General features: G+C 37.9%; 2 protein-coding genes across 4 annotated transcripts in view; one reads left to right on the forward strand and one right to left on the reverse strand.

The window, feature by feature from the left end:
- MARCHF5 (membrane associated ring-CH-type finger 5) overlaps positions 1–2,857 on the forward strand; it is a 28,521-nt gene extending 25,664 nt beyond the window's left edge. Inside the window, exon 6 of the mRNA XM_051619418.1 lies at positions 557–2,857. Coding sequence (XP_051475378.1) covers positions 557–673 — 117 coding nt within the window. The 3' untranslated portion in view covers positions 674–2,857. The remainder of the gene's footprint in view (positions 1–556) is intronic.
- A 14,146-nt stretch (positions 2,858–17,003) lies between these two features.
- Positions 17,004–27,376, reverse strand: part of IDE (insulin degrading enzyme) — a 61,745-nt gene continuing 51,372 nt past the window's right edge. For all 3 annotated transcript variants that reach the window (XM_051617137.1, XM_051617136.1, XM_051617135.1), the window contains exons 23-25: positions 26,444–26,516; positions 25,170–25,237; positions 17,004–24,078 (exon numbers count right to left, since the gene is read on the reverse strand). In XM_051617137.1, coding sequence (XP_051473097.1) covers positions 23,983–24,078; positions 25,170–25,237; positions 26,444–26,516 — 237 coding nt within the window. In that variant the 3' untranslated portion in view covers positions 17,004–23,982. The remainder of the gene's footprint in view (positions 24,079–25,169; positions 25,238–26,443; positions 26,517–27,376) is intronic.

A 27,376-nucleotide genomic window follows, 5' to 3' on the forward strand; every position in this document is an offset into this window, starting at 1 on the left:
TGATATGACAACTGTTTATGGAACCTAGAGGCTGCTTAGCATCTCTTCTTATTTTGAATACTTGACATAAACATACTGTAAAACTTTCTTTTAAAAGTTTGTTTTACAAAAAAACAGGTTTTATTTCACTCTACGCTTACTTTGGCAAGTGGCCTTTTTCACAGTCTGATTATAGAATGGTAATTCGTATTATTGCTTGTGCCATGTATAGTGTGATAGTCAGAGAAGGGAGGAAAGTAGATACATATATGCCTTCTACTTTGTTCTTATAAAAGGATGTGTTTTGATTTTATTTTAATTTTTAATATTTGTCAGACTTCCAAGCAAATAAAAGCTTTCAAAAGGTTTTATAGATCCACTATATAATCCTTTTAAGTAACATTAACCACTGTAATAGTGCATTGTGACAAAAAATTTTGATACTAATTAGCTGAACTTCAAAAGAAAATGCTATGTGATCAGAAAACACATCTCTAGACCAGAAATTTTTTAAAATAACATTTGCAATGATATGTCACTTAACTTTACAGGTTTTCAAAGTATCTTTTTCTTTCAGGGTGGAATTGCTTTTGTTGCTATAAAAGGAGCTTTTAAGGTCTACTTCAAACAGCAGCAATATCTGCGCCAAGCTCACCGCAAAATTTTAAATTATCCTGAGCAAGAAGGAGCATAAGGCTGTGATCTCCAGATGTCATACAGTCTCACCAAACAGGTTTCCATGTTGTATTGGTTCCATCATTATTGCACAGTAGTGGAGAATTGTGATAAGTTGCTGCTCCTGTTTTGTTTTTTTCTTTAAAGATAATAAAGCACTGTCTTTTGGCAGGATATATCCTTTAAGCAACCAATGAACCTAAGAATGTGACTTGGCATTCATTATTTTTTTTAATTTCTGTTGGGCAACAGGCTTCTGAATTATTTTCTTTGAGCCAATATGCTGAATGGAAAAAAGCATCAACTACAGAACAAGAACATTTTAAATAGTGCAGTGTAGGCTCTAGCCAAATGCCTTTTCTATATATGCATTCATACCCACACTATCATTCAGTTCTTTGTTTCACACAATGAAGGGAACTCCTATAGAAAGGAAATGAGTTGTTACCAACAAGAAGTAATTGTGGGACACCAATCACAAAAGATTTCCTTGTTTTTTGCTGATATGAAAAATGGAGTGTGAAATACTCAAATGACTGTCAGAGAAAGCAGAAGATAGATGACACTCTACAGGACTGGTGTGTCAGCTTTAGCCACCTAAGTACTAGGTGTTGAAATTAGCATGGCTTCTAGGTGACTATTTTATTACTGATAAATTTTACTGGCCCATTTTATCTTCTGTGGTGCCTCGTATTATTGTCTCATGGCTCTTTAACTGTTTTGTAACTGGTGCTGGATAGCATTTTTTTCCTCCAGTAAAATAATTACATGGGAGAAGTAAATTTCAGTTGCTTATTTTATAGTTAAGTATTACAGCACTTGTTTAGTTTACATGTTCCTTTTGATTATGTAAATATCCATACAAATAAAAGAGCAGTAGAAGTGTGAGGAAGGAACATTGGACACTAAAGCTACATTTAAACTGACAGATTAGGGCATCCTTCTGAACTTCCAGACCTGAGTGCATAATTTAGCTCTGTACTAGGACTAGGATCTCTGCTGCCCATACTAGCTCTAGAGGAAGAAAAAATGGCTGGAAGGCAGTGACATTACACTTGGGGTACCTAATTTGAGCATGGCACGTACCAGCAGGCTAGACACTCTTAAACAACTTGGATCTGTAAAAGGGGAAACTGGGATCCTGTAAAAAGACTAAAAGATAAATCTTAAGTGTGTTGTAAACTAAGTTTATTTATACAGTAAGCTTTACTGTTAAATATTTTCAGAGTAGCCAGCTGAGGGAGACATTAGCACTTGAGTTATTTAATGTATTATAAATTTAATTTTAATAGAAATTAATTGTTTTGTGATATATCGCCATTTAATATTCATACCAGACCTAACCTAGATTTAGTACTTGAGGTTTTTTCTTAACAACAATTTATTTGTTTTTCTCAAAGTTTTTTTCCTTCCTTGCTCAGATTAGTATGTCAAATGCACGGAGAAAGGTTTAAACACACACAAAAAAATAATAGTGGAAGTATACATAAGTATTTCTTTTCACCAGAAATAAAGTAAATGCAGAATGGACTTCATATATGACTGCAATAATGTATGTTAGAGAAATTAAAAATATGGTACCTTTTCTATAGTATGTTTATCTTAATTACTGAGATGTAATATTTTAGAAATGTACAAAAGTGTATATAATGACCAATTAGTATTCAGAAACTATACAGGTATTGAAAATTATACATTCAATCAATATCAAATACTTTTGAGGTTCTTGCTGTAACTGAAGAATTACTGTAATCCTGTAAGTCTGCTGATTATATTTGTCTTAGTGGGCTCACTTTTATATAGAACTCTAAATGGAGTAGCAACCTCTGAAAGTTGCTGCTTTCTGTAAGATAGTCTTGAAACAATATAAACGTATTTCTTACAGAATTCCTTATTTCAAGAAAACAGCTTTTCAGTGGTCTTTGCTGTATATATTTCCAACCACTTTATTACTGTTTTTTTAAAGTGTCATGAAGAATTGAATTATGCAGATTAGTGGGTTTGAAACTTGTTCCATGGGAAAGTTCATTGTCTCCTCTGGAAGTTAAAGCTATTGTAAAAATACAATTATAAAAATATTGTGTGGATTATAAAATTATTTCACCTGCGTGTCAGAAGGTTATTACCCTGTTGTAAATCTTGTTTTTAAGTATTGCAAATTATAGTTATGTTGAATTAGGTTGAATAAATATTTTTTACACTCCCTAGTGTATTTTCTCAGTTGAGCAAAAGCCTGTAGCAAAACTTATGAATTAAAAATGCATTTTTGTTTTAATGCATATCTAAGAATTCATATAATAAATTTTAAGTTAATAGCATAGAGAAGTATCTTTAGGTTGAAGGAAGAATTACTGTAAGACTTTAAACTTACATTCCTTATTTATTCTTTTTCCTCTAGTGAATGATGTAGGGAAATGCATGTCTCAAACATTTAAAGCAAAATAATTGTTGCAACACAAACAATTTCTGATAATACAGAACTGGGGTTCGGAGTTACTACGTATCTTTGGGTTGGCTGATGTGCAGCATTTATTTGGGGAATACTTTCATCTCTCTTCACTGAGAAATATAATACTGGCTGTAGGAAGTGTTTTTTTTTCACTGATGTCTACTTTCAGAACAAGGAATATGAACTGTTGCCTAGAAGAGGTTCCCCAGGGAAGCTGTGAAAGCCCCATCCCTGGAAGTGTTCAAGACCAGGTTGGATGGGGCTCTGAGCAACCTGATCTAGTGGGAGGTGTCTCTGTCCATGCAGGGGTGTTGGAACTCGATGATCTTTAAGGTCCCTTTCAACCCTAACCATTCTATGATTTACCATGACATACTGACAGTTTCTTCTGACTGTTTCTTCTGGGGGGAAAAAAATACTTCAAATGCTTCAAGAAACTATGCATACTTTTTTAACATAATGAGATAAATATGTACTCTTCTCATATGTGCTCAGACTACACCACTGAATCCCCCTTACTCTTGCAGCCTCTCAGTAGCTAAACTACCATCTTCTAACCCTGCTGGCTGAAAAAGCAAATCTTCCTCACACTTGCTGCGATTTTGGGAAAGAGTCTCACTTTAATCTGTTTCAATACATTCCAGCATAATCTGGAAGTTAGAAGCCGGTGTTCCTTAATGAGTTGGTTCAATTTTTGTAGACACTGAGGCCAAGACTTCCTTCTGCATTGTTGTTTAGCAGATTGCTTTATTGGGATGAGCTGTAAAACTAAAAGTATTAGTGCCAATTTTTGCCCAGTATTTAAACCATTCACATTCTTTCTGCTTTATTGATTTATTTCAAGACCTTATTAATATTGCTCACTTTCCAGAAAAGCAACAGACACAAGATGCACAGTGTTACTGCAAGTGGGGGTAAAAAAAAAAATCTGTAAACAGGGATAAATATCTCTATTAGATCATGGCCCAGATACCTCAAGAAGGTTGGAAGATCTGAGCCTCTTTGTCCATTTTTCTCAATTAGTTATTCCTGTGTTCTGGACATTGACTTGCTTTTTGACCTCTGAATATTGTCAACATAAAGCAGTTATTTCTGGTTGTACTACACTAAAAGTTGAGTAGAAAAATTCCTTTCCAGAACTACTAAAAGCAAACAGCAGATGTGAGTTGAAACTGCCTCAACTAAACAGCTCAGCAGCACCTGTCAAAACATATCTTGCAGGCACCTCATTTAATGCTGGATGACTAAGCTATGGAAAAGCAGTTGCCTAAGCCATGGGCCTCCATAGGAAGTGCTATGCTTACTTAAGAAAAATGATTTTTATATATATATATGCAACTTCAAGCTTCAGACCACTCTGTGATACATCATGGACAGCTTGATGTTTTGGGTCTTCTGTATTTTTCAGTTGCTCCTTTGCTCTTACTATAACTCAGTAACACTTAGCTGCACCTAATGAGAGCTGATAAGAGAACACACTGATCTGAGTATTTACTCTGTGTCTAAGGAGTATGTTGTGAGTAACTGCAATTTCTCTGCCGTGCATCATTACAAGAAGCCAATACCCCTACTCACTGCCTCTGGAAGATCCTCACCCCACCATTTTCCATATGCTTCTCAGGCACAGAAGATAAAATAAATAAGGTAGTACAGAATCAAAAATGTTTTTATTTTTATGAAAACTGAGTGGGTTTGGGGTTTTTTTGCAGCAAAATAGTAGGTGGTTCAGAAGTGCTTGACTAGCTTGATAAAAGAAAATCTCTACCACTTTACTGCCCTTGTATAGTTCAAGGTTAAGATCCCAGGGGTAATTCCAACTTTGTCACTAGTGATAGTAAGCAGCATTACTCTTGCATGAGCTGCTTACATTACTCCGTTTCAAACAACAAGACCAGGAAGCAAGTCCTGCTTCTCCAGTATATTTGCACTTCAGAGATGTTGTTTATCTTTTTTTTTTTTATCCAATCTAGATGTTGGTTAGTTAAATATACATAATATCACAACAACTCCCTCTGGAGGAGAAGCATTGCAGAAGCTTTATGGAATGCAAGTTACATGATTAAAGCCTTTTGGAAGGGAAGGGGGGTTTGAAGGAAAAAGCTTAATAGAAAGTAATTTTAGAGGTAGAAAAAAACACCGTCTTGACATACTAAATCTGAGACTTGGACCAAATTTCCTCAGTACCAAGCTATGAATGGCTAGTGGGATTTCTTATAACCAATAATTAGCAATTCTTTTGACTGCTGGGAGAGGGATAGAACATTGTTGCTAACCTATAAGGCTAATTCAGTCCGAACTTAATTTTTAAAAGGCTATTTTTTTTTTCTTAAATTCTTTAGTACCTTTTAAATGCAAAGCAATTTTTTTGTTGGGTCGCTGATTTATTTTGAAAAAGCAGTGGTATCTTTTAACTGCAGGGTTCTCTACCCAAGAGTGGTGTTAAATTTCAAGGTCCTATACAAATGGAAGTTCTTTCCACTTAGTATAAATTAAATACCATGCAATGCGTCTGACCATCCCACATCACCAAGCCCTGTCTCCTATTACAGACACAAAACTGTGCTATGTATTTATCACATACCACCTTGCTGGTAACTCAGCTTCTTCTCCCATCTTGTTTCAAAGATGAATGAAAATACAAACTAACATGCAGAGTAAATTCACAAATGATTTCAAAAGTGTGGGTGCTTGTATTTCTTTGTTCAGCTCTTGGTTCCTTATGAACAGAATAATTCTATTTTCATTTCTTAAGGGGCTCAAAAGTGAAAGCTCTCCTGGTTAACAAGTGGTGAGACTCATTGCATAATTATTTTTTTAAAATATCTTTATAAAATTTACTTACATGCCAAATGACTGAAAATGTATGTGTATTTCCTAAGCCTTCAGGTCTTAATCTATTTTGGATAGAGACAGAATAGGCCATCACAGACAGTCTGTAACATTCTTCTCAAGAACTGCTCAAAGCATTTCAGTTCTTGCAGAGCTAAATCTCATACACTATGTGTTAGAATCCCTTTATGTAACACTTAAGAGTAGAGTTATTAGCAGCCCACAGAAATATTTTGTCCTGATTTACAGATTAGGACCAAGAAAAACATAAACTAGCTTTAATACTGAAATCTGTTGAGACATTTTAAGAGATTATTCCAGCAACACACCGTGGAAATTATCCCAGATGTCAGGGATCATCTTGTCTCCTCAAAAATCTGAGCATCACGAAACCTCTCTTGACCAAAGATGAATCTCAAGTACATCCTCGGCGAAGGTCAGTACTGTGTGGCTAGCAGCACTGAGCTCTCTGTGCCTCAGGTTTTTTTACCCAAGTACCAACATAGGGAAAAATCCCTCCATGGAAAACTGCAATTGCAGATAGTGTAATTATAGGAGGTTGTTAAAATGGGAAACAATACTGCACACACCTCCTAAAACTGTGTAAGATACATGTATTAACTAACTTTACTAGCTTTACTGTCAAAATGGTGGCCAAAGTCCCTATTTATGCAGCTGGCATTCAGATGTTAAATAAGTAATTAGCAAACCCACATTTAACAAGCAAAATGTGTCTTCCATGTTACCCTATTTGTCCTTGTTACCAAAAAAATTAAATCCTGTAAACCTCCTTTAGAGTGTCTCATTATTGAGGATTACAACCATTTATGGCATCCACTTATGAAGAGTTTAAAGAAAGTGAAAACAAATAATTCTTTATAATAAACTGGACACCTTCAGAAGCCTGTTAGTCGGTCAGCTTTAGGAGCCCCCTTACAGGGTAATTAGTTGCATCTGGATATTCCTCAGGAGCAAATTAACAAAGTACTTTAAAAAGCATTGCCTAAGACTTGAATTCTTCCCTTTGGCAGCTGAATAATCATCATCTGGGAAGCCATGTAATCCTTTTCTTGCACCTAACATATATTCTTATGAACGGCAGCCACTGAGCCAAGGTTAAAACATGTTTGACAACATACGAACATGACCAAGAGAAACTATATTTATACATCAGCCATGGTGTGCAGAGTGAATGGTGCTTTTTAGTTTTGGTTGGTTCTGTTCTGTTTTTTCAAAGAACGAGGCTTGTGATACTGTGCACCACAGGAAAGGCACAAAAGGCATAAGCAAGCTGAATTTTATATGTGGCAGTTAGGCTACAGTAAAAAACAAAACAAAACAAAAACACAAAAAAAAACCTGAAATGTAATTAGAATAAATCAAATATACACCATAATTATATGGCACATGGCAGGCAGACTCCAAAAGTGAGTGGTGTATTTTTGCATCCTAACATTTCCTGTATTCCCAAAGCAGATTCCTTCCTTATTATTGTATTTTTGAGATGTAATTAAATGGCCTTGAAATACCTTCTTTCTGTAACAACCTTTCTTTAAAAGTCAAGTTTCTTTCTTCAGTAATTGACTTGCAGAGGAACTGAATAGTATCACCATCAAAATACAGTAACATGACTTAATATTCCCTGTCCAATACATACAAAAGCAGAAAGATGGGGACAGTATACATTGAAGTTAAATTCAAGTACTGTTAACAGGTGAATTTGGTGCTATGTCCTGAGTAGTGCATATAAGTAATTTTGTCTATTAAAATCTGTTAGCATTAAAAAAGGAAACATTGAATCAGTTTTCACCACTTTCCATGCGCACACATAAAACTAAATCTGCCTTTTGTTCAACACTGATACCAAACCAAAAGGAAAATATCAAGAGTGGCAGCCTACTGTGTTGGCCATCCTGCCCCTCAAATCCTAGTCTTCATCTTGCACAGGGGTCTCACCTGGTTGGAGGTAACAGTGCATGGTGGAAAACCAGATGATGTGAAGAATCACTTAATGAAACAAAATCAGCTAGTGACTGAAGTGTGAGGAATGCTACTAGCAATGACTACAGTGTCACTTTCACCTGCAAAATTTGATTTTTCAGTCCCAGAAGTCCTACAAACAAATTCCTATCTACAGAAACAAAGCAACCACTTGACAACATGGACTATCAATCCCAATGGTGGAGTGGGGTTTCTCCAGCATATTTGTCAGAACTGGATGTTCTTGCAGATTAAATTTCAGGTGGTTCAAGGTGCAGTTACACAGCTCAGATAAGGTCTTTGCTGGATGAGCAGATACACATAGAGCAACTGTGTGACAGAATGAGCAATGGTATTTCAAATTGTACAGCACCCTGCCCATTCCTGCTTTCCACATGATTGCTGATGCTAGTGAAATTCCTTTGGGTGAGACCCTGATGCTCCTGCCTTCAGACTTGGTTACCTCCACAGGAAGGACCTGCAGTCCAGCAGATAGCCCTGTTCTGGGGCATGACCATCACTTGTTGGTAACAGCTTATCCAGGAAGCAAGGGTAATATGCTCCCAGCTCAAGCAACAGGATAGGTACAAGGATTGCTAGGAGAAAGCTCAAAGCTGAGACCCTCTTTCCCTTACTCTTACTTAATGATACAGTTCTGGAGCCCTCAACAGAGTAAGGACATGGAGCTGTTGGAGCGAGTCCAGAGGAGGCCCATGAAGATTATCAGAGGGCTGGACCACCTCTCCTCTGAAGACTGGCTGAGAGAGTTGGGCTTATTCAGCCTGGAGAAGAGAAGGCCCTGGGGAGACCTTATAGCAGCCTTTCAGTACCTGAAGGGGGCCTGCAGGAAAGCTGAGAAGGGACTTTGCACCAGGGTATGTAGTGATACGGTGAGGGGTAATGGTTTTAAAGTGGAAATGGGTAGATTTAGGTTAGACAGTAGGAAGAAATTCTTCAGTGTAAGGGTGGTGAGACACTGGAACAGGTTGCCCATGGAGGTTATGGAAGCCCCATCCCTGGAAGTGTTCAAGGCCAGGTTGGCTGGAGCTTTGAGCAACCTGGTCTGGTGGAAGGTGTCCTTGCCCATGAATGGGGATTTGAACTAGATGATCTTAAAGGTCCCTTCCAACCTTAGCTATTCTATGATTCTATGATACAAAAAAGGGATCTGCAGACCTCTGCCAGCTTACTGCATACATGTACCAGAGGTTTGTTCTTGGGGCAGTTGGCAACTACAGGGCTTTGGGTTGGCCTGAAAGTCATCACTTTGTACTGGAGCCAGGTTGGCAGACTAGTACCTCTCTCTTCCTCTGGGAGGGAAGCCAAATCTGTAAGTCAAAGGCATAAAGGGCACAGGGTGCCCTCTACCATCAATGTACAATGAAAGCACAGCCTAAATGCAGATAGCTGACCAAGCTGTTAATTCAAGTAAGGATGGGGATGAGACTGATCTGCTCCACTGAGCAAGCTTCATGCATTTTTTTTTTCCCCCAGCAGGTACAATATTTGTTTTAAACATCCTCTGTCTTTAGTGGTGCATTATAAGGCTGACACCAAAATGCAGACAGACCACAATAAGATAAATTTACAGAGGACAGATTAGCCTCAGGATCTGCAAAATAACAAAAGATTAAATGAGAGCATTGAGGCAGGATTTGGGAACTGTACCAACTGCTTGGCAGAAAAGAGATACAGATTTCGTATCACGTCCAGACCAAGATCATCCCTAAAATTTTGCATTATCTAAAAGCACATCTAGGTCCCCAGCAGGTAAAATACTAGGCCTTGCCAGCACTTTGTTTTCCTGCTTCTGCTGCTCCTGCTAGTAATTACAGTTGTGCTGAAAAATTACTTTTAAAGGTCAGAGATAAAGATAGTTGGATATAGATTTGCAATCCTGAATACATGCAGTATTTGAGATGATCTGATCTCATATTCTGGTTCAGTCCTTTTATAGTTAACCTCCCCATTTTCTGACTCTGTAGGAACTGTAGGTTTTGGGTAATCCTTCTCCTATGCTTCTGGTGATTGGAGCTTCTGCCTTTGACAGCAGTTAGTACAGCTACAGAAAATCACTGTAGGCTGTCAAACGGAAGACAAATGAGAATTTACAAAATAGAATACTCACTGAACTGAGACAAAACTTCCAGTGCCAACAATGATCATGGTGGGGGAGCACAGACTATCTAGTTATAATTGCCAATTTAGCAACACCTGAGCCTGTACTTAGCAGAATTGGTACTTCTACATTCATGTTTTTGTCCTGTGCTAAGCCTTGACATTAGCAGACACAAAGCAAATGCAGTGTTCCAGAGATAACTCCTCTCTCAAAAAACAGCTGGTGGTGGTTAGTCTGAGGACTGAATCCTAAGGGAATATTACTTTTTTCCCCTCGTGTGGAAACCTGCTATTGAGCTGAGATTTTTTTGAATCCAACTGCAAGCATCAAGGTGATGACCATATGTTGTTTTCTTCAATAGATATTTGTAACTGTTCTCAGTTCCAGCCTTTGCCTTTTTTTCTAAGCCCAAAATACAAATTAACTTTTCTTTTTGTTTAAAACTTTTGTTATCACGCTCTTGAAGTCCTGTTTAGATAACAGCTTATTTTTTGATTGTGCATCATAAAATCAGCATTGTGTTTTATCATGAAGTGGTTGCCACCAAACACTGGTGAATAAATTGTAAATGTGCCTTTTTCTTTAAAGGACGGGTGATTTGTGGGAGAGAATTACTGTTTAACCTGTTGATTTGCTCTCTCATCGAAAGCATATAAAAGGATATATAAAAACATGCAAGATCCATTTGTCTGAAAATAATTTTGCTCCAATGCAGTAAGTGCAGACAAGAGTCCAGTAACAAAACAAAGGCACTTGCCATTTTAAATTAAAACCAGCATCTTGGAGGGTTTACATGACAGCAGTAACTCTCTCATAATCTAAAAATAATAATCAACTATAACATTAGGCATAGGAAGTCAAAGTAAAAAAGTGCCTGTTTAGTGTTTTTATGATGTTAGTATACAACATGGCATACCTAAACCAGAAACAGAATAAAAAATCAGGAAATTAAACTTAGAACTATTCATTACAAGCACATGGGATGGCAAGAAACCGGAGTAAGAAACAAATCTTTCCTCTTTTCATGGACAGGTACACTGCTATCCACTTTGGGCCACAAGCCTTCTACCAGCCTTCTAACCCACACTGTATACCGGAAGAACCACGTCTCTTCTCCAAGCTGACAGTCATTCTAGTCTCATAAACAGCTTGCTATAAATTATGCCAGACAAAAATATAATTGGAGGGATGACATAAAAATAAGCGATACAGACAAGGGAGAAAGTTGCTTCAGCTGAGAAATTTGAAATGTTACAGACCAACATGCTGCATCCTAAAAGGCTGACAGGCCCGTCATCAGCAAGGGTGCAATTTCCCTTCCCATCATTCATTGCATAAGTAATTGCTGTGGGCCTTTCTTCTTTTAATACGGGTAGCATGTTTGGTTTCCAGTTTGGAGATGAGGCAGATCATAGGTGTCTATATTGCCTGTGATCTAAGGCATCAATATTTGAACCTGCTTTGTCAAAAAATGCCATGTTTGAGCCCACACGGTGGGTCCTGCCAGAAGGGACAGGTGCTGGCAGCAGCCATCCTGCTTGCAGCACGTGTGTGTCAGGCAGCAGGAGCACAAGTCTGTCTGTCAGAAGCCTGACTCGGGCAGCCCTCTAGGCCAGCTTCAAAAGCAGTTGTTCATGTACAGACTTGGCCCACATATTTCTAAGTCACATGTGGGGTGTACATTCACGGTTAACACTCTTAAGCAAATATTGGTCTTACTTAAGTAACTGATACTAGAATTTAAGGAGACTTTAGATTAACAGGACTGACTGGGAAGTGAACAAATAAAGATGCTGGAGCAACAGATCCATTGATTCTTTTCATACTGTATGTAATATCGTATTAGACTTTCTATAAACCTATAGGCTAAGGGCATGGTTTTAACCAAGCCACTGTAATGGCAGGAGCTGTTCCAGTTCCTCATTCCCAACTCCTGACAGCTGCCCAACAGCATAAGGTGGGTGGCTGTGAAGGAGGATGGAGACAGGCACCTGCTTCTTTCAAGACAGCCATTAGACTGATGCAGTCATCTCATCAGTCTCACTTTCAGACACATCACTGTTTGCCTACATTAATTCACCTTTTTCTTTGCTGCTAGATTTAGATAACTTATTACAGCTCTGTGTATGTGAATCTGACCTGTTCTCCATGAAAGGCTGTAGCAGAAAGGGTCAGTTGAAGGAAGCTTAGTATCTCCATCTTGCTCTTTAATATGCAGGTAACGTCACTTCAGACTTGCATCATAGTGGTTAGTAGGCAAAAGTAGGTCTAAGGCTATCCAAGTTGACAAATTTCTGACTGCTCTCTCCTCTGTATTGGGGTGATACACTTTCTGCATGAGCTGAGGTCTCTGAAATAAACTGAAAAAGGAAAGACAAAAGGAAACTTAACAAAATGTCATAATTAATTCAACATTTTAAACCACCAACTGCATTTTGTTCCATTTTGGTGAATGGGAAATTAAATAATGCAAAATATTTCAAATCTCACAGAGCAATTATTCAATTGAAAGCTCAAAAGTTCAGATCAATCTCCAGAGAGATGTATTTCTAATGGACAGGACTCCTCCCAAGCCAAGAACATGTGTTATCTCTGCAATGTTCTTTTCAAGCTTACAGCTCTGGTGAATACAATTTATTCCTCTGACAGATTTTATGCACTTCCTGCAATGGTATAATTTATATTTTATTTCTCTGAACCAGAAAAAAATATTTTTAGAAAGAGAGAGCACGCAGAATAAAGACTTTAAATACAAATCAGCTGATTCAGAGTCCCTTTTCCATTTTCTATCTCCTTCAACCACATTGCCTTGTATTTACCCTTAAGTTAAACCAGTCAGATGAGCTTTTGCTCTTGGTGACAGAATTACAAAAAACAGGATAAGCAGTTTATCCTTTCAATGTGCAAACCAGGCATCTCTTCCAAGCAGATATATTAGCAAGCCAGCATAGCCAGATGCTGAAAGGGACAGACAATTCCCATACTGCTCTGTGATTCTGTTCTTCATTCACTATGTAAAGTACGCAGTTAATCAGTTACCTACTGCTGCCAAAGAAATTTCTCTTATTTTGCTCTCTAATGAAGGCTTATACTGCTCTTCATTCCCCAGCACCCATGTGCCTGCACATACTTATGCATACATAGAGTTCCCCCAGACTATGAAGGCTAGAGACAAGAGGAGACTTAGTACAAACTTTTGGAAAGCTACATGATCCTTTCTGTTAAAAAATAAGTCAGCCTTAAATTACAGAGCTCTGCAAGGATCTTTCCTCTTCCTTCACTCCCACCTGACACTGGAAGGCTGCTACCACCACAAGGTCACCTGATACTTCCTTTAATAAGACTGTGTTTCCAATTCCTAAGAACCTCTTCAGACTTTAAAAAACATGCTATGTGGCCCACTCTGAGTAACTACAGAAGATTTCTTCTGTGATAGTTTGGTTACTTAATGGGAAAGTGCAGCACCCTCTGAGTGTCTCAAATTTGCAGCAAGAATTTGAAAATTAGGAGGTAGGGAGGACTGCAGATTGGTGGTTGAGGTGGTGGCTTTCATGACTTGAATGAAGAATCTTCCCAAGCACCTTGAAAATTTGAAGGTTGAAACTGCTCACTTGGGACTTGGTGAAACTAAACTGGAATTTCTCCAAGGGTTTTTTGCATAAGGGCCACATTAAGAGAAGAAATGGGTCTTAGCACCTATTGCTACCTGCAGTGCAGTATAGATAGACCTAAAACCAAAAAGCCTGTCCTCAAGAGCTGTCGGTGCCTTCCTTGGTTAGCCTATCCCTCTCAGAGGCAAAAGTTAAAATGTGGATTCAGCAACAGGTGTAGTGAAGGACAAGGAAGTTGGGGACTAAGCAGGCATTGAGAATAATGGGTGAGAGATTTTAGTCACTAATCTGTCATACAGAGCCCAGGAGCTGCAGAATTGCTTTGGGTACAGGGGGCTGTGGATCACGGATTGGGTGAAGGAGGCAGCTGAAAAAAGGGTGAGAAGTTGAAGACTCAGACTAGCCAAGGAAGAAGGTGGTGGGTCCAGAGCCAGGGGATGGTCTTGAAGAAGACACGGAGCTGTCACCAGAGGCTGGAGCAGAGTGATTGCCTCAGCTCCTCTGCTGCTCTCCCAGCAACTGCCAACGCCAGCGCCACGGGCTTATGGCACAGACACACATCCTCACCGCTCGCACACGCAGCACGTGATGGAGGTAACGCAGGTCTGTGTCTCTACTGTGACACATAATAAAAGCTGTCCCCACCCTCTATCCCACCTCCTTTCAGAGGAAAGGAAAGTTTCCCTTTCCTTTCGAACACTTGGCTCTTACACCCCCAATTCTGTGCTACAGCACTTCACTGTGAAGCTCATTGTGATGTCAAATGCTGGGAAATACCACAACCATCGTGGCCTATGTAACCTGTTCTCTTTTGTGGAATGATCTGTCCCTGCCATGACCATTTACTCTTTTCCACAGCCCCCTGCTCTGAAGGTGCTACTGCTCGTTTTCACGAGTCTCCCTGTGGTGCCTGTTGTCACAGAACCGATCACTCCACCAGTGCAACCTCCCCAGGGCCTGGTGCGGAACGAGCAGCGCTGACAAATGCAGATAATCCCACTCGTGATGCCCGTGCCCGCACAGAACTATTATTTTTCCCTCAGAGTAACAGGCAACCCCTCCGCCTCACCTCCAACGCACGGCAAACCCGCGGCTCCACTCGCCGTGCCCGAAGCTGCCGCAAACGAACCCCGTCACGCAGGGGCAGCCGCCCCGCTCCCGGGCCGCACGCCCAGCCCCGGCGCCGCCAGCTGCCCCGGCACCCCCAGCTGCCCCGGCACCCCAGCTCCCGCCGCACACGGGCGATCCCCGGGCCCAGTCCCGGGCACCATTTTCCATTTCCTTCCTCTCCCCGAGCTCTCCCTCATCACCCCCTGCCAGCCCGGCACCCACCCCGGCAGCGCGTCCGGCCCCTCTCACCATCTCCGGCGTCTCGCGGGGCTCTCTCTGGAGAGGCGGCAGCGGGGCCGGGCCCGGCGGAGGCGGGAAAGGAGCCCCGTGCCAGCCCCGCAGGCGTCGCCGGCTTGGAAAACCCTTGGAAAACCCTCGGTTTTAGGACACAGGACACAAAATAAGCCGCTAGTAAAGTCTTCACGCAGTCTTGCTCCTCATAGAATAACACATCTGGACTATTTCTGCCATTCGAAAGTGATTTATTTTCTCCGATTAAGCATTTAAAGTTCTCTTTGAATTTTTAGCTGTAGACTCGTACACACACGATTTTCCTCAGCAGAACGAAGAAAATAATTTTCATGCATAAAGATGAGATGCAGAACTCTTCACATTGTTATAGGGAGTACCAGCAAATGTGTCGTATAGCACCAAGAAGAATTCAATTACAGTGTGAAGGAAAGACACCATGAAAGCTTCTTACTTCATGATGAATCTTTTAAGATGACATTTTTATTTTGCAGTACATGCTGTTTTTCAAAACAATGAAAATTAAACTTCACATTAAAAAAAATGAAACCTGTTTTAAAAACTTGACACTTTCTACAAATTAATCTCTGAAATAGGATTATTTTTTTTCTTGCATAGCAAATTCACTTCAAACTTTGCAACAGGTAAGAAAACCTTAAAAAAAATTAAGAAATCGTTTTTTCCTTTCCTGGTCTTCCCTCACAACAGCCTGGTCAAACAACAGGAAGTAACAGCATGAGCACCTCGTGAAACTGAAAGTTCCTCTGCGAATTAAGCATACAATCCTACTCTTGTATGTCTTACTGTAAAAATGGCACTACAGATTTCTGTATTTACCATCAATTAAGGAACTTCTACTGGACCTTCCAGCTCAGAAAAACCCCATCATTTGCTGCCAGCTCTAAGGACTCAGCAAGAGACCAAAAACAATTAAAAAAAATAAAAATAATTCAGGTCTTTCACTCCCTTGCATCATCATAAATAAAACACCAAGTTCTGTTGTGTTGTTCATTCCAAAGATGAGGGACTATATGGTAATTTCAAATACCTATGCATAGCCATTACCTAGAGACACAGGTAACTGGCTGGAAATAGCACTAAATAACACATTATAAATAGTGGAAAAAGAAGAGATATAATTAGTAAGATATAATTAGTAAACTTCCTTTCTGATGAAAAAAAAAGTAACATTGAGTATTAAATCAAACCAAAGCAAAGACCTGTTGAGTAAGGAGATTTGATGCGATGGAGCTGCTGCTCAAGAACAGAACTTTACTGTTTACTCAAGGCATCCAAAATATCAAGGGGCCAACACACAGAGGATTCCTCTCCTCTCCTGATACCTTTAGCCATTCATGCTTTCAGGATCAGGAAGAAACATTACAAATTCAGCTTTTTATTTCAAAAAGCTGTTGTTGGTCTGTGGATACTGTAGTGCTATCCATTCTTATTTCCATTCTTACTGCATCTCTCCAAATTGTTCTGTCTCTCTCCAGCAATACCAGTCTACCAGGACAGTGCACCTCGTTGCCAGTACACTTCTGTTATCACCTATCAGGGCACCTCAGCATTTTCAATTAACCAGAAATTACCAACAGAGTAATTAAAACAGTTCAAGCTTACTGACTGTGCTATTCCTTATAGTCTTTAATTGCACACACAAATCTACATTTGGTTTTGATTCTGTGTGAAGTCCGTTTTCTGAACAATTACCTCTTCCTAATTGTTCCTAAGCTGCTGCACAACCAGATTTATTCCACACAGTTTTGGGACTTGTATTATTCACTTTAGCTTGAGAAAAAGTGATAGATTGATTACATTGCTAATGCATACTTTACAGATGTAGGTATATGTGATCTTGGGGTTTAAGTTATCTTTTTGCTTGCATGGTGTATGGTGACTCCTTGGGAACAGCAAGGCAACTCCTATGGCATCTTTAAACAGACCTCTGTGACAGATCTCTCAACACCATCACTAAATTAAAACTCAGTCTAACAAGGTATGAAACTACAGGACTCTGTTTAATGCTCGTTCTTTGCAAGGCTGAGATCTTAAATCTGGGTCTCAAAGAAAAAAAAACATGTTACAAGACTTCCAGGACTATAAACTATTCCAACACTATTTAGTATTATTTTAAATGACTAGTCAGAGTTCATGCCAAAACCATTTTAAGAGATACACATATTTTATAATCTAGGGCTATCAACATAGTACAGAGCAACATATTTACTCCAGTTTTCAGGCCAGTTTTGATAGGGTTTAATCTCCAAATTGTCTCAACTGCCTTTCTTTGGGTCTATTTAGTAGAAAATATAGAGGTAATAAAATTAATGAGAGATTCTGCTACCTTTTATTTTGTTGCTTAAAGGCTCAAAGAGACTTAGGCTATTCAGACACTGTACGTTGTCCTGAAAATAAGGTCTTGTATTCACTCTTAACTACTCAATTCAGTATTTTAAAAAGCCTGGGACATATTATTAGCTATACATTGCCACAGCTGTGCATTGGTCATTTACAGATATAACACATGACCCCTTTTCACAGGATTTTATAATTTATACACAATGACATGACAGATAGACATGATTATCAGACAAGAAGTGCAAACCAGCATGCAACTAGTTGCTTTCAACTTATATGTATTATTTTCCTTTTCAACAACATCTTAAGTGGCTCACAGTGCGGGCAAGCACTCCAGCTCACTCTTACATTATGTATACAATCTTTTGTATTTTCACATTCGTAACATCTTTAAACTATTGATTACTGACATCTAAATTCAAGTGGAAAATCCAAACTACAAGCATTCTTGGCATATACATTCTTCAAGTTACACAAAGCCTACAAGCTATCCACTCTTACACCTGTCTACTTTCAGGGAAAGGCTGCAGAAGGTACATTTTTATTAGATTATTCACAGCAATAACATTATATTGTGCATAAAACAGCAGATCAGTCTCCTGCTGCAGTTGAGTAGCACCTGTTTCCAAATTATTTCTGAAATGGTTCTACTTGCTTAAAACTCCCACTTCGCTGAGCTTCAGCAGCAGTCCAGTGTGGCTCCCCAGGCTTACACATAATGTAGATGCCATCTTTGTATAACTCTATTGGCAAAGCCTGCCATGATTAGAAGGTAAGTTCTAATAACAGGGAAAATATCCTAGAACAGGCATGATGCTCATATCTGCTGCATGCCAGTGCTAAGGGACATCAATGACACTTTGGGCTGATGGGACAACAGGAATACTCTGGTCATCTCACCTTGGTCAGAGAGAAGTGACACAAAGTGAGATGAACAAGGGACATTTCTGCCTTTGAACATGACAGAAAGAGTATCAGAACTAAACAATCAGCTTGTGGAGATGCCAGATCCAGATATACGCAGATTCCTGTGTTCCTAAAATACGCTTAATGCTGCAGAATTGTCACAATTACTTTCTCTTCCTATAGTTTTATCTGCAAATGAGTATTAATCCAATCTGTGAATGGAAGAATTAGCTGCATGTTTTTTCACATTCCTGAAGCTTCACCTTTAGCAGACATGTGCCAGGGATTGACACTGGTATCTCACAATTGAAACAGAGAAGTTCATTTGCACTCACTGGTCATAAGAAACACTTTTTTTTTCCTCCTGGTACTGCAGAAGGCTTGGAATGCACATGTTGTAGCAGGCTAAAAGTTATTGTCATGACAAAAGATAAAGTGGGGAAATGTTGAACTGTTTGACAGTTTACCGACTCCAGAAGCACTGATGCACACTAATCTCTTGGGACTTCCCTGGTTTTTACACACACGCACAAATAATCATTTGGGTTGAAACCTGTCCTGCTAAACTTCAAGTTGGGAAGTTTGAAAAATACCATGGGAACCACTTTTGAGCACTATTGCTGGGAAATGTTCATATGCTTCTGGTGTTTTAAACCAGATCTAACACTGCTTTATCAAGTGCATCACTTCAATACCACTCAGGACATTTTTAAGATCCGTGTGCACTAAAAGGCATCACAGCCAAAATGTAGATCTTCAAATCCTAGTCTCAGCTCTCATTAACATTTGTACACATCCACACTTTTTATATTTTATTTCCCAGAATACCATTTTTGCACATGCTTTGAAATGACTCAGCCTCAACCATGTAAAATGCATTAGTATTGATCTCCTACATCTCCCTGAAATTCAAAAGCAGATGTCCTATTTCTCCCATTACAGGAGCTCACCTTTACAACAGACTTCACACAAAAAGCATGTTCTTGTATGGCACAACTCAGCAGTAATGCAAGTTAACAAAAAATTGACTTAATTTCCATCTTCTAGTAGAATTTTCTCTAGCCCATTTTTCCCACTTCCCAGGAGCTTAGTAACGTAGGGTAGGGACCTACTCACTCTCTTCTGTTGAACCTGTTCTAATTTTGTACAGTAAATGTTCACCGGCAGAATATGTGCATGTATGAGCATACATGTAACATGGGAAAGCCAGTTCTGTGTATAGGTGGAGGGGAGGGCTGGAAAGGGGCTCAGAGTTCCAGCTGCTGCTCCAGTGAAAAGTTTACGTATCTTTGGCAGTTGCTAGGAAAGTACCATGATTCCTTGCTCCCCTCTTGAAAGGAAAGCCAAAAGTTGTAGTGGAAATCTGAAGCAGACGGACATACATCTAACACACAGTACAGTGTTGGCAAATCTTCAGAAAGATGTAGGATTTAAGCTTGGATGCCTCTTACTAGAGTTTCCTCATTGGCTAAGCCTGGTCACTTCCTTGCTCAGTGCAACAATAACCTGAAGTCCACCTGGAGCTGTGTATCTTCCCTCATCCTTCACACGAACAGTCAAGAAATTTAAGTCAGAATTTTGCATTGCATCACTAAGGAGAGTCCTAAAAGTTAAGAGTGGCAAATGTCTAGACAGTGTGGTGTCTCTATCTGCTAATGCTGCACTTTTAGTTAAACAGGTGGCTTAGAAATAATAAGAAGCCATAAATATTTTCAACCTTAAAATCTGGTTAGATGCTTGAATTCAAGTAAGTTGGTTTAATTGTGGCATTTCCCATTCTGCTGGGCCTTTGGCCTTACACAAACTTTCTTCCTTTTAAGTGCAATTCAGACTTCACAATTAGCAGTATATTCACCAACAGCACATACTATAGCTCACTAATATATTCTTTGAACAGTAAATAGACTCTGAAATGTTTCAAATAAAAGCCTTTCAGCAGAATCTACATAGATAAGGGTTCTTTTGAAATTAGATGCAAGTTATGAATGGTGCCCGAGTTTCTGATTTCATAATTTAAAATGGCACAGAGGTGCCTTATATTGTACAAAATGCAATAACAATATTAAAAACTGACCTGAAAACACAGTATTTCATATCAATTCAAACAGTCAGTTATTGAAAAAAACATGGAAAAAACAAAGAAAGGCATAGAAGATGATGATTTTTCAGTTTACAGTAAAGCTATAGCAAAATCATGCTAACCAGTTAAATGGTAGAGAGAAGTTAAGACTAAAATTCTGCTGATCTTGTGCTAAAACAAGACCTAGAAAATATGAAATGAGGTTAAAAAGCTGTGTAATTATAATTACACATTGTAATTACATTATAATTACACTGTGGAACACATGATCAATAAGGGCTGTACACATCCAAGCGCTTTAACAGTATTCTGAAAAAGCTCAAGCATTTTTTTATGGCTAACAGTAATGATGAAAGTAAATTTGGATCAGTTGTTTTTTTGCAAAAGATAATAAAGCCAATTAGTCAAGATTTACACCAATCCCTAATGACCAGGAATGGAGAAAGAGATGTAGGGAGAAAATAATTTTCCAAGTGGGTTGCAGGCATTTTATTTCTCCACAGAGAGTACCAACCATTCCTCCCAATGCTAAGAACAAAACCCATCTCTTTTAACACTGCTGTCTGATACTACTTCAAGGAGCCCCACTAGAAGAGCAGAAGTGTGTGCTGACTTTTATCTTTGCAGTCAGAACTGACATTAGTTACTATTCTAACAATCATACTCCTAACTTTTCAAAACATAATCTTTTAGGGTGCATAAAACAATGAAAATGACCAGGGAAAGTGATGGTGATTCTATTTTATGATTTCTCAAAAGAAACCCCATAAAGCTCAACTAGAGGCGATTCAATCTGGCTGCAATGATGCACTGAATTTTAAATTTCAGACTGTATAATTAAAATTCTGTTTTGTGCAAATATTTCTACCTTTCTATCATACACTCAGACTGCAACAGAGGTCTCCAGCAATGCTATTCAGGCCAATTAGTCCAAGCAACTGAACAGCAGAAAATCCCAACTAAAACGTAACAAGAAAACATGCACACTGATAGATGTAACATTACCAGTATGCAAAAAAATAAAATGAAACAAATTAAGAACTCCAAACATTAAATTCAGATTGTTTATTGTAAACAGTATAACTCTAGCACTCTGTCATACTGGCTGTGTCACATGCACCCAATTTTGCATCAATTGCTTAAAATAGCACTTGCAAAAATTACAGTTATGTAATAATAACTTATGGTTTCTTATATAAACTAATTAACAAGCACTAAAATTGAATTACAGTGTATTCTAGGTAGTTTTTTATTGCTTGTAGACACTGCAGCTTTGGATCCATTAAAATGAACCCATTAGTATGCCTGAGTTTATCAAAATTTACTGCTATATCAAACTCAGAAACTGTAAAATGCTGGAGAACACTTAAAAGCAATTAAGAGTTGCCAGAAAACTACATGGGTTTCCACATCCAGTCAGAAAACTTTGAAATTCTACTTTTTTTTTTTTCCTCTGGAAAACATGATTCGTGAGCTTGTGTTAAATACACTGCCATTCCAATGTATTTATATAATTTGTTAAAATTAGAGTTGATAGTATTCCATGAATATATTTATTTATTTTTACACATGACAGAAGCCATTTCCTTTTATTCACCTTAAGAGTGGTATGTTTAAATACTAAATCCCAAAATATATATATTTTTATAATATGTTGTCAAAACTTTTAATATATATAATACAAATACTTTTACTAAAGGAAAACTATAAACAAAAGTGAAATTCAAGAGGGTAAAAAGACCATTTTATATGAAAGATCCATGAAAAATGTGGCAGAGGCACCTTTACCATTTTTGCTTATACTGTATTTAAGTTTTTTTTTCCTTAGGTGACAAAAAAATGCTAGTGGCCTTCCACAGCAACAGGTTACATCACAAACTATCACCAAGTTTATTAAAAAGATGCCGAAACACGCACTGTTAACCTTTAAAGCAACTTTCAAATACACTGTATTTATTCAATTAGAAGAGACTCTCAGATGACAATTTAAAGCCCTTACCTTGGCAAGCATTCATTTAATTTGGCTTCAGAGCAAGGGTAAAAATGAACATTGATTCAAAGACAAGAACAGCCCTATCGAATGTACCAGGATTCTGACATATTCTGACATAAGTGTCACATCAAGGCCTTAGTTTCAGGTTCTTTTAATAAGAAGCCAAATCTCAGTAACACTCTGATGAGTGGATTTTGTATCTTCAGTGCTTTGCATACTCTATCCTGTCTGAATAATTGCAATCTATTTTATGCATTAAAGAGGTAGGAGAACTCGGTAAGATACTCCCTTACCTTATTCTGTTTGGGGGCTGTCCCAAGCACAAGACCACTCTGCAGAAGTGACTAAACTTGGTGAAGATTAGACACCATATATAGTTTTACCACTTTACTAAATTATGGAGTATACATGCATATAGCATTTCAGTGTAATTCTTGATCCTTCTTTAGGTTTTGCACAGCCTTCGTGTAAGAAGTAGGAACAAACATTTTGTAATGTAACCTGAACCACACCCTGTGCTATAGCAGTTCTGCACATCCAGTACTATCCTGTCCTTTCCCAGGTGCCTTCGTGAAGGATGAGAAGGACCCACACAGAGGTACCAGAATGGTGACATAACTGATTGATTACAGGGCCCATATCTGACACTCATCCATTCTCGAGTCAAGAACTAATGTGTGCTTAAAAGTTATTTGCACTATACTGTAAGTACTTCACTGGACTGAGACCTAACATAACAAACGAGGCAAAATAGACCAAATTCTCCATCTGCACATATGTAACTGAAAACAAAACATTACAGCAAAAGAAGTATTTTATATACCAGATGGAAACAATTCACGGTAACAGTGAAAAACAGGATGCTGACAGTATCAAGAGACTAGGACAACACTTCTGATAACAAAAATAAGATGCACTATTAAAGTGTTTCCAGCATTTTACTAGTTTTAATATAAAATGTTCCCAAATTTGTATAGAAAGATTAAAACCATGCCCATATCCTCAATTAGTCTCATTAAGTCAATTCACACACTTTTGTGTTGTCAAATTTCCTTTTTTTCCCCCCACTCATCTTCATAAAACTTAAATAGAAAATATGTTGGCTGCATTAAGGATCAATTAAAAAAGTGTAATTCAGCATGTCACTTAAAAAAATGTGAAAGTCTCTATTTTTAAGAAAAACTGTTGACCCCATGCCCAAAAAGGACACACTTTTCTCACGCCCTCCATCCCCCAATAAGATAATTATCAGGATACTAAACAGTATTCTTCAGGAGTAACAAGGATATTTCAAGCAATCTTGCTTGCTCTGGAGGGTTATTTTAACAAAATGAAAACTTGAAGGGATGTATTATTTTTAAATTATACTGCATCTACAAGGTTTTTATTATTATTGTTTCCGTTGATTTTGGTTTTCAACAGGTTGCCTGTAATATAAATGACACATGACCACAACTCATTTTTATATACGCTCTATCCCTAACACACAGCTAATGTCAAATGAATCAAGAAGGAATTCAGGACTTTCGTCACGGACAGAACCATGTATCCTAATGATCTTTAATAATTTTGTTCATTGTGAAGTTCCCCTGAAACCATGTGAGTACTGATGATTTGCATTTCTTCATCCACTGGGGCTCTTCACAGTTTTGCAGCCATGAAATTGATATGTGGTTTCACCAGCGGAAAGAGTGGCAGACTGCGCTTGAATTCTGTCATATTTTCAATCACACTTGGCTGCAAAGAAGCGTACGCAAGAAAAAGTCTGCTCAGTGTCTTTCATCAGGAAAAGTCAGAAATTCCTCACTTTTGACTTTTGCTACAGCTACATATAAACACATCTTCCTTGCTCTTTTCTACAGTATTAGTGATTCACACTTCATTATTCATTCAACCAAAATAGTGTTATTTCTTATGAAATAAATGGTTTCATATTTACTCTAGATAATTTAAAATAGTAGCTATAATGCAGTAATTGCATTACTAATATGGCAGAAACTTTGAAAAGACAAGCTCTGCATTTACTATTTACAAATTCTACTTAAGAACATCCCACCTATCCTCTGAATATCAGATGCAAGATCATGAAAACAATAGGAATTTAATGAGCTATTATTTTTAGCTGCAGTAACAAACTTTTTTATATTTCAGTCCTAACAACTAACATATCCACATATAATTCATAGAGAAACTTCCACCCATAGTGATTATTTCACCTAAAAGGACTGAATGAGAACACAGATCATCTGCATTTCAAATGTTACCTTCCTTCTTCAAGAAGATTCATCTGATGTTCAGTAAGGGTCGTGCTATCATACCTAACCACACAATTAAATCTGTAATACTTGTATGATGAATAGAATTTGTCAAATTGTTTCCTCCACAGGTTACACATTGACAGGAATGTGCATTAGTATTTTAGACTTTAAGATAGTGAAACAGAGAGTTTTGTTGTTGTTCGCTTGGGGTTGGGTTGTTTGGGTGCTTTTTAAACAAAAATGATAAATTTGTTGATGCAAAGGCATCTTTCTCTTTGCGCTTGATACATCATCATATACATTTGATATTTTCAGACAATAATAATCTGTACTTACTCCACAATGTAGATAATTCCATTTCAATGGAATAGAAGGAACAAAGTGAACAGGACAGATTGTTGGGAAAAAAAAAATAGGGAAAAATCCGTTTTTTTGAGGGTGACAATGCACACTGAAAAGAACTTGAAACATCAGCCCCACAATAGCATGAATATCAGTAAGTTTGTTTCTCCCTAGAAAACTTACATTCAGAATACAGCCTGGGATTTTCTATGTGTTATTTCTTTTTACCTGTGGTAGTGGTGGTGCTGGTGCCAGGTTCACATCATTTTGGCATGGAAATTCTCCAACAACAGGGCCTATTTAATATCATCAAAATTAATTCAGGACCATAATTTAATCACTATCTTTTACACAATAAACTGTTTTCTCTTATAAGACAGGTATCTATATAAAGCACAGGTTACTAATTTTGAAGTATCTCTAAATAAGATTTTCTGAACATTTTATACTCCATGACTGTCTTTAGAAATAGAGATTTATTAATTCATTATTTGACTTGAGAACACGTGCTGAGGCAGTGGCTTTTATCCATTTTACGTACACATAAAGAGAACATAGAAATAAAAATTGCTAATCTACTGATCACTGAATACATAAAACTGTTTTTCAGTGCAGATTTTGAGAACAGTAATAAATGACAATGGTAAATGCAATGGAGGCATGGGGGGGGTTACTCTGCATACCAACATTCTGGGTAGCAACCCCAAGTCTTCCCTGCCTGTCCCCATGCATGCCCTATTCAAGTCCCCCAAAAATATCTTCCAACATCCAGTCCACTCATCCATAAGAACTTAGTCTTGAACACCTTAAAACTCCCTTCTACCTCCATACTCAAATTTCAACCCTAACATTCATCCTGGGACCTGAAGTGCTTCCCTCTCCTAAAATTCCAGTAAAATACTTTACTGCTTTAAATCCTTTTTCACTCTCAGAGAAAACGGCCTGTCTACCTCCAGATGAAAGGGTTCTCTCTGGGATGCTTTTTAGCTTTCCTCCTTTGTGTCACTCTGTAGAGGAAGGGCACCTGCACTTGGAAGAATGCTCATTTGGACTCGCAGAAAATGCATTAAAATTCCAATTTCCCTTTCATGGCAGCAGAGAAGTCACATCCCAGGTTAAATGATTCAGGACTGGGGAGGATATTCACAAGTGCAAACTTGTATATTCACAAGTGTAAACTTGAAAAATCTTAACAAAACAACATAGAAGTTTTTCCGCAGTTTACTTATATTAACCAGAAACACTTTTAACCTTTTCTTTCATGAATTCTAAAACGGAACAAAACACAGCTCACAAAGCTCACAAAGGAAGTGCTATTTTAAGACTCTGTTTTAATACCAGTATACCTCAGAAAAGCTGAAGAACTCAGCCACAAACATGAATCAGAAAATCTGAAGCACCCATGTGAATAAAACCTATTAAAATAAATACTTTTTTCCTCTAAAAGGTGTATAATCACCAGAACTGATTTGATTAAATACTATATTCAGCACAATACTTACAGGAATCCATTTCCCTTGCAAGTACATGTACTGATACCTTGTGTCTCCTGGGAGCGTCTACTGCCAACAGCACCTACAGTAAAAAAACAAAAGTCCTTCATGCGTGGGAAGTATCACCCAGACATTATATTTATAAATACATGTATTTATAAATATAATTTTATATATTTATTAAACAGTAAAATAATTAGTGTTTACATTTTAATTTAAACTTTAACATGAGAAACTAATTTGGGGATGTTCCTTAAAATATTATTAAAAGTCAGCCATACAGTACTGTGAATATGTATCTACATTAATTTTTAAAGTATTCCCTGAGCTATTAGCTGTTCCATAAGTAATAAAACAATATATACATTTTGCAATACAGTGACTTATCATTCCTTATGAAATTCATTACACACCAGAAAGAATAAGGCAATTTTTTTTTTCTGGGGGTGGGAACCCACAAGTATTTCAATTGCTTATATTAGATATCTAGCTAGCAACTTCATGCTGAGTTTCAATGTCCAATTATTGCATCATTATGCTGTTCCTTTGTTCTGCCTAACTATGAGAACAAGAAAAAGAAGTGTTGATTTACAGCGAACCAAGCTTTAAAAATATCTGTTTCATTCACAATTCATGCACACAGAGTAAGCTGAATCATCCCCTGGTTGAAGAAACAAACAAACAAACAAACAAACAACAAAAAAAAAACCCAAAACCACAAAACTTGTAACTTTGGCCAAGCTTGGTCACAGAGCTTTCAGAAAGAAAGGATAAATGAGACAAGATAAGAGCTAGTAAGAAAAAAAGAACAAAACCCAATCCTTCTCCAAAAGTTGTACAGTATGCTAGCTGCATTTAAACTAAGTAAGATTCAGAAAACAAAAATATTAAGGTATCTGCATCAATCACATCACTTACCTACCATAGACGTAAGTATATGCT

This window comes from Apus apus, chromosome 4 (assembly GCF_020740795.1).
Source record: "Apus apus isolate bApuApu2 chromosome 4, bApuApu2.pri.cur, whole genome shotgun sequence".
NCBI lineage: Eukaryota > Metazoa > Chordata > Aves > Apodiformes > Apodidae > Apus > Apus apus.